We start from the raw sequence: 8,035 nt of genomic DNA on the forward strand, positions 1-8,035 counted from the left end.
GAAGGATATGTGTGAAGAAGTTCAGAGAATCTTAGGGAGAGGTTTGGTGGAGAGGGCTATGAATAATACTTTTATTGCTCTGGTTCCCAAAATACAAGGTCCAGTCTCTATTTCTCAATTCAGACCTATTAGCTTGTGCTTTGTCTTGTACAAGATTATGACTAAAGTGATTGCTAATAGGTTGAAAAAGGTGATGTCTTTTGTAATTGGTCCTACTTAAACCAGTTTTGTGAAGGGTAGGAAGATAACGGATAATATAGTTATAACGCAAGAAGTGAGGCACTCTATGAGAAGGAAAGTAGGTAGAAAGGGATGGATGGCTATAAAAGTTGATCTTCAGAAGGCATACGATCATTTGTGTTGGAGTTTTTTGAATGATACATTATGTGATATGGGTCTATCTCTGAATTTAGTTTGTGTTATTATGAATTGTGTTTTATCTTCAGCGATGCAAATTTTATAGAATGGTGAGGTGATTGAGCAGTTCTTTCCAAGGCGTGGGTTAAGACAAGGTGATCCATTGTCGCTGTATTTATTTGTTTTGTGCATGGAAAGGCTAGCTCATGGAATTTCTGTTGCTATTGGGCAGGGTAAATGGAAGCCTATTAGATTTTCGAAGAAAGGACCTCACCTTACTCATTTGTTCTTTACTGATGATTTGTTTTTGTTTGTTGAGGCTTCTTTGGATCAAGTTGAGGTGGTTCATAGAGGTGTTGGAGGATTTTCACAGTATTCCGAGGCAGAAGGTTAATGTTGCTAGGACTCAAGTTTATTTCTCTAAAAATGTTGATGGGAGATGTCAAAGGTGTTAAGTGAGCATTTGGGTTTTAAGGAGACAAAGGATTTTGGGAAATATTTAGGAGTTCCTCTTTTTCATTCGAGGATTAAGAAAGTCACGTGTCGCTATATTTTAGATAAAGTCCAATTGAGGCTTTTGGGGTGGAATGCTTATCATTTATCTTTAGATGGCAGAAATACCTTAGCTCAGTCGGTGATCTCTGCTATGCCAATCTACTCCATGTAATCTATTAAGCTGCCAGTGGCTATTTGTGCTAAGGTTAAGAAAGCTTGTAGGCATTTTATTTGGGAATCAAATGATCAAGTTAATAAAATGGCTCTCGTTGCTTGGAATAAAATTCAACAACCTAAATCTAGTGGTGGATTGGGTTTTCGGAAAATGGGTGTGTTGAATCATGCTTTTATCATGAAGCTTGGTTGGGGAATTGTTTAGGAGTCATCAGCGCTTTGGGTTCAAGTTCTTAAGAATAAATATAAAGTGGCAGATGAACCTATCCCGAAGTTGCCTTATGTTAAAAATTGCTCGCCTGTTTGCAGCAACATTCAAGGTGCGTTTGACAATTTTTAGAGTTCTCTTTGTTGGTCTTTTGGTAATGAAAGTAATATAAGCTTTTGGCTTAATGCTTGGATACCTGAGATTGGAATTTTGAATGATAGGACTGTGAGAAGTGTTCTGTTGAATTTATTAGAGAAAAAGTTAAGCATTTTGTGGTTAGGGGAGCTGACTAGGATTGAGATGTTTTGAAACTATATTCGAATTTGAATATGTTGCACTTAATAGCAGTGGTTCCGCCCACTAGAAGTGATCTTGGACCTGACGAGGTTTATTGGGTAGGTTCAAGCTGTGGTAGGTTTTCTATTAAAACAACATACTTTGCTTTTTGTAGTAGTAATTGGAATATCAAGGAGGCAAATTGGGAGATGATCTGGAAGTGGAAGGGACCTCAACGTGTTAGGTCATTGTTATGGTTGGTTATGCATAATGCCATTCTTACTAATGTGGAAAGAAGGAGAAGACACATTGGTGTGGACGAGACTTGTCCTAGTTGCTTAATTGCTGCTGAATCTATTTTTCATGTTTTACGTGAGTGTGTTGTTGCTAGAGAGCTTTGGAAGAGTTTGAATCGTCCTTTTGCTTGGTCTTTGAATCGTCCTTTGAATTTAAAGAATAATGAGAAGAGGAAGAATTTTATTCCTTGGTCTTTACTTTTTGGAACAGGCTGTGGGATTCCTTGGAAGAGAAGAAATGGCATGCTGTTCAATCAGGATTTTGTGTCTTCTCGGCCTATGGTTCAAGAAGTTGTGGATCAGGCCATGCAGGCTTGGCTAGTGGAGAATTCTCCTTTGTTGACTGAGATGGCTTCTGGTATTGTTCAGAAATGGATTAACTGGACTTTTCCTAGCCATTCTTAGTTCAAGCTGAATACTAATGGTTCAGTAAGAGGTGGTTCAAAGCTGGCTTATGGGGGAGGTCTTATTAGGAATGAGTTGGGGCTTTGGCAGTGGGGTTTCATGGGGAGTTTTGGGCAATGTTTGGTTCTAGAAGCAGAGCTTTGGGCTATTCTCCAAGGATTAAAGCTTGCTTGGTGTCTGGGCTTCCGAAAGCTACATTTAGAGTGTGATAATCAGCTAGTAGTGAGAATTCTCAAGGAATGTAATGAGCCAGGATCAGCCAGAACCATTGTTCTTCATATTCTTAAGTTGTTGAGTTTGGATTAGGAGATTCAAATCTCTCATGTTTACAGAGAGGCACATGTTTGCGTTGCTTGGCTTGCAAATGCTGCTGTTGTGCTCTCTTTGGAGACTGTAAGCCTTAGGGATCCTCCTGTAGGTCTGTTGCCTTTCTTTTTTGATGATTTGAGGGGGTATAGCTCAAAGTAGAATGGTGTAGGAGCTTTGTTTTTATATTTAATAAAGTTTTTAAAATACTTATAATTATTTAAATATAAACTTTAAAATCATTTATTTTTTTTTTCTAATTATACATCCAAATGTTGAATTGATTTGAAAAAATTATACAATGAAGTTTATTTTTACTTTCATTCTAAATTAATTTTCATTTAAAATAAAATATATTTTAATTTTTCAAACAATAAATTTCAATGAAAATTTAATTTAAAATATAATTTTTAAGAAGACATTTAAATTATGAATAAATTATCATTTTAAATGACTTATGTGTGATTATGTATTGAAAAAATAAATTAAGTTAGATTATATAAAAATAAACTATTTGTATAATTTTTTTCTTGAAAATCACGTTAAAAGAATTTTTATAATTATATATTTATTAAAAAAGTTACTGCAAATAATTTAATTTTTTACAAAATTATATATCATAATATAAAAATTTAAGAATTTAGTAAAAATATATTATTTGTTATCGGCTATTTTTACTATTTGAAAAATCATATTATTATATCTAATTACTATTTTTTAGTATTTTATATTTAAATGATTATAATTATTAATATTTAATATTTTATAAAACATATAATTATTTAAATATGTAAAATAAATAATTACTTAAATATAAAATTTAGACATAGAGATTATTTTGTTAATAAAACTAATTTATAGGACTACTTTGTTTCAAATTAAAAAGAATATGATGAAATTAACGATTAATTTAGATGATATAAATTAATTAACAAATGAAATCAAATTTTTGGAATTAAATTATTTCTAAAAAAAAAATGATTTATGATTTTTAACCTATATTAGCCACTAACTTGTAATTCACCCTTTTTTTAACTATAATTATAGAAATATGATTGAGGCTATTCTTTCACTAAATATTTTAACTTCATGATACTATATTTATAACATGATAAGCATGCGATCAAATAGAATTCAGGCAAAATGTACTGTCATAGCAAGCCGTAAAAACAACTAATAAAGGATAGAATTAATATAGACATTATAAATTATATGAAGGATTATGCAAGTTAATTATTAAAAATAATCCAACAGAAGAGTAGATTTTGAGCATACCTGATCTCTTTTCTTTGGATAGCTTCCAGCTGCCAAGAAATTCCAGGAAATAGCAAATGGGGATTGAAATCACAAATATATTCTCACAGGGAAGGCAAAGTTATTCTTTTTCTTGTTTAATCCTTTCCTTGTTAGAGGGGAAAAGTGGAAATAGATACCAAGCCCTCTTTATTTATTTATTTATTTTCCCCCCTTATCTTTCTCTCTAGCTTGCATTTCATGGATGGTTGAAAACATATGCTAACCTCCTGTTGAAGACACTCATTTGAAATTATTTCTCTACACTTTCAAGATAATAATTGAATACAATTTTTAATCACTGGAAAAAGACAAATATCAAATAAACCTAGCCCAGAGATAGAATGGAAACAGAGATAAAAGCAACAGGTGCCGAAAATCTCTTATTGTAGTCTTGCATTTAACATATGAACTCCACGAATAACCAAAAAAAAAAAAAGAAAAATTATCAGCCTGTCCATCCTTATGGTACTAAGCAAAGCAGGCCAAATTTATGAAAATACTAATAATATCATAAGTAGACAAACTATCACCTTTATTTAATGCCTAACATTGAACCTATCATGAATAGAAAACACTCCATATTGCCATTTGCCACCTTCTTGATGCATTGATATATCATTGAAGGATTAAGGAAGAACCTTGCACCTAAAAGAGAAAGAAAGAATAATGATGAGAAAAATATAAGAACAGAAATTCTTTAGAAGCAGTTAAGCTGGAAGAAGTTCATATAAGTTATTTTCAATCAATACCTCTGTTTTATTTGCCTTGCCAACAAACTCTGTACACATCTTCAGTTGTTAGTTGCTTGGACTTGCAACTCCCTAAATCACAAATACAAACATCATGTCACACAAGCGTGGAAGTCTGAATAAGTGTGATCAAACGCTGCTTTATAGATTAATAAATCTATATATTGATGAAGCAGAGGTAAGTAAATTAGATGAATGGAAACAAGAGCTACAACATATTAAAAACAATTAAAATGATAAAGGCATATACCTCCTCTTTGTAGTGATTTTGTATGACTGTGTTTAAGTCTGTTCCATCAAGTATTATGCAATTGTTGTTTGCTTTGATCATCTTCAAATTTGGTGTGCTCTGGCTTCCCTCAGAAACAGCAAATGTCTTCATTTTAGGGCAATTGCTCACCTCTACCATTTCCAAGGATGGCCATTTGAAAGGTAAGTTATCCATGCAAAAAGCCTTAAGATTGACAAGTCTGTTTAGTGAAATCTTTGTTAATTGACAGAACACCACATTGTCAATCGTCTCCTCCCTTTCTTGTCTTTCTGCAACAATTGCTTCTAATTTATCACAATCAGACAATTCCAGTCGTTTCAGCTGCTCAAGTCCTTGTGCAATAGAAGCAGGAAAGATGACTTCCAATTTGTCACATTTTGCTATCCTTACAATTTGTAGATTGCGCAGGTGCAACAACTCACTAGGGCACTTCCATATGTGCTTCAATCCTTCCAAAGATGACAGCTGAAGTTCTCTTAAACAGAGAGGCGTTCCTTCCTTTTCAAATATATACTCCAATGGAAAGCAAGAACGCACTCTAAGAACTTCAAGTTGCTTGAATTGTTGCTGTGGATTGAGTGGAGCGCAAACAGTCAATTCTTCAACATTGATAAGGTACTTGAAATTATCACAATCGAAAATTTCCAGAGTTTTCAAACTATCTCCATCTAATAATAAGCGAGGAATGACATTCTCTAAATCCTCAAATGATTCTAAATGTAGATAACTTGTTTTCGGCAGTAATGGCTTAAGGCAATCCAACGAGAAAATTGTGGTATCTTTCCCATAAAGATGCAGATAATGGGGCTGTATATAGGAATCAGCACGAATAAGATTGCGAATCCGTTGAGAAAGTCTCACTCTGGCTCCTTGCAGGTATACTTTGAAAACCTTCAAATCTGGGAACACGAAGCCTTGAGGAATGGTAGGAATTCTAATTGTAAGGGTGGTCAAGCGAGACAATGATTTCAACTCAGTTATGTTAAAGTCTTCAAAGGATGACTCACGTAAAGAAAGCATGTACAATTCCTCTAGTTGGGACAAACTAGATATAGCATTGGCAGGAAATATGGAAGAGAAGCGGTCAGAATGAAAACAACCTTCCACGTCCAGCAACCTTAGATTAGTCAACCTCCCTATTGTAGTGAATGGCTCTTGGAACTTACACTTGGAGAGCCAAAGAATTTCAAGCATCTTCAGTTCCCCAAATGCAGTGGTGTCTCCAATAAAATAATTCTGAAGAATTAGTGTTCGGAGATTTTTTAATTGACCAAATTCTGGTTCCAAGGGATTCAAATAATGCTTACTGTGATGACGAAAAACTTGAAGGGCTTTCATCCTTGCCAAGACTGCTTTTGGCATATGCAACTGCTGAACGCCATCAATGTCCACTATCGACAATATCTTGAGATTTGGGCAATCCCAAGCGTCAGGAAATTGAGAAATCTCATTTTGCATTATTGAGATGCCAGTGTAACGCTTCATATTTTCCATACTTGGCCAGCTCTCCAACTTTTTGACGCTGTCCCTCACAAAATAGTCTGATGCCATTGATAAGCCGACATCACGCACAACATCATGCATTTTGACGCAGCCTTTCTGATCACTTGCCGATAACAAAGAGGAATCTTGTAGACTTTTTATGATAGAATGAGCACTTCGTCTTGCATCCTCCACCCTCGCAACATCTTCAAATATATTCAGTCCAATCCCATATCTTACTAGGTATTCTACTGGGATGTTAAAATCCTCAGGAAATAAACTGCACAGATTGAAAACTTTCTTGGCTTCCTCATTTTGAAGGTAATCATAGCTTAACTGGAGGCATTTGTACACATCTTTATGCATCCCTTCAATGATTTGTGGCTGTGATTTCCTAAGCTTCTCAACTGCCACTTGCCACTCGTCAGGATGTTTGCCTCTCATTGCCCTTCCAACCGTTACAAGAGCTATAGGCAGGCCTCCACATTCTCGGAGAATATCTTTTGCAAAAGAATTCAACGTTGGAGACTCAATATCATCGCCAGCATTCTTTTTAAGCAAGACCCATGATTCTTTCTCCGATAAAATATCAATAGGGATGATCTTTGCAGTCTGGCTTCTTGAGTCAACCATAGTGTCGCATACTTGTCTACGACGTGTTGTGACCATAATTTTGCAACCTGCATAATAATGGCTAAATGGAATGCCCACAGTTGCAAGATCAAGTCTAGCCCAAATATCATCCAAGATAATGAGGACTCTATTCTCGTCCTTCAGTCTAGCATGCAACCGGCTTGCTCTTACTTGTTCACTGCTTTTCTTATCCAATTCCAAACCCAACATCTCTGCTATCTGGTCTTGAATCTTTGTCACATCAACGGTTTGTGACACCACAGCCATTGCAACAATTGTAAAAAGCCTATCTTCTTGAGCTCTTTTAGCAGCTTCTTTCACCAGAGTAGTTTTACCAACCCCTCCCATTCCATGTATCCCAATGAAGTTGGTTTTGTTGTCCTTCAAAGCCCCCATAATCTCCTCTATTACCAGTTCTCTGCTTTCGGAAATCACAATATCTTCTTGAGATGGAAACAATAACGTTGGTGGAGGTGCAGGATTGGAAACTCTATCAAACTTACCTTCATTTTTCAGATCTTTAATTGCAATTGTTTTCTTTTCCGCTTTCCTGCTTAGCTGATAATGGGAAGCCAAATTATAAAACCTTGCTTTGGAAGCCTTGTCAAGAAGTCTCTTAGCCTCCGACAGGATCCCATCAACCATTACTGTCCACTTATGAACCTCTTTTCTGATGTCCTCACTATTCCTTTTTGCTGCATCAATGGATGCCTTCACGTCTTCCCTCGCTGCTTCTAGTATTTGAACTTGATTCTGAAGAGTCTCAATGTTACTGCTGTAATGAATCAAATAGCCAAATTGTCTCCCGATTGGCTCAATCAAGAAATCTCCAAATTTTCCAATGCTAGAAAACACATCCATGGCTATACTGTCTGTGGAGTAAAATAGGTATAAGAATTAAACAAGTAGTGTGAACATCCACACAAGGTAAATAATTAAAATAATTTAATTCATTATAAAGCAAAAAATACAAAGTGATATTAAAGAATGTAATAAGTAAAAGTAAAAAAGACAAAATAATATGTCAAAATAAAATGTTAGAGATGTTGTAACACCCTAGTCCTAATATTAGAATAATAATATGTAG

At 35.0% G+C, this 8,035-nt stretch overlaps 1 protein-coding gene across 1 annotated transcript; it reads right to left on the minus strand.

Moving 5' to 3' along the window:
- Positions 1-4,137: 4,137 nt before the first annotated feature.
- LOC110660474 (disease resistance protein At4g27190-like) lies at positions 4,138-7,809 on the minus strand. The gene is made up of 3 exons (XM_021818806.2): positions 4,813-7,809; positions 4,563-4,634; positions 4,138-4,458 (listed from the first exon to the last, which is right to left on the minus strand). Exons 1-2 carry the CDS (start codon positions 7,807-7,809, stop codon positions 4,611-4,613), a joined length of 3,021 nt encoding a protein of 1,006 aa, XP_021674498.2. The 3' UTR covers positions 4,138-4,458; positions 4,563-4,610.
- Positions 7,810-8,035: the final 226 nt, after the last annotated feature.

Source organism: Hevea brasiliensis, chromosome 11 (genome assembly GCF_030052815.1).
Source record: "Hevea brasiliensis isolate MT/VB/25A 57/8 chromosome 11, ASM3005281v1, whole genome shotgun sequence".
NCBI classification, from domain to species: Eukaryota; Viridiplantae; Streptophyta; class Magnoliopsida; order Malpighiales; family Euphorbiaceae; genus Hevea; species Hevea brasiliensis.

Bases quoted from the DNA above. Each gene is read 5' to 3' on its own strand.
- LOC110660474 (XM_021818806.2), bottom strand. From the start codon at position 7,809: ATGGATGTGTTTTCTAGCATTGGAAAATTTGGAGATTTCTTGATTGAG. The intron at 4,635-4,812 runs GTATATGCCTTT...TTTGTGATTTAG, and splicing joins AAAATCACTACAAAGAGGAG to GGAGTTGCAAGTCCAAGCAA.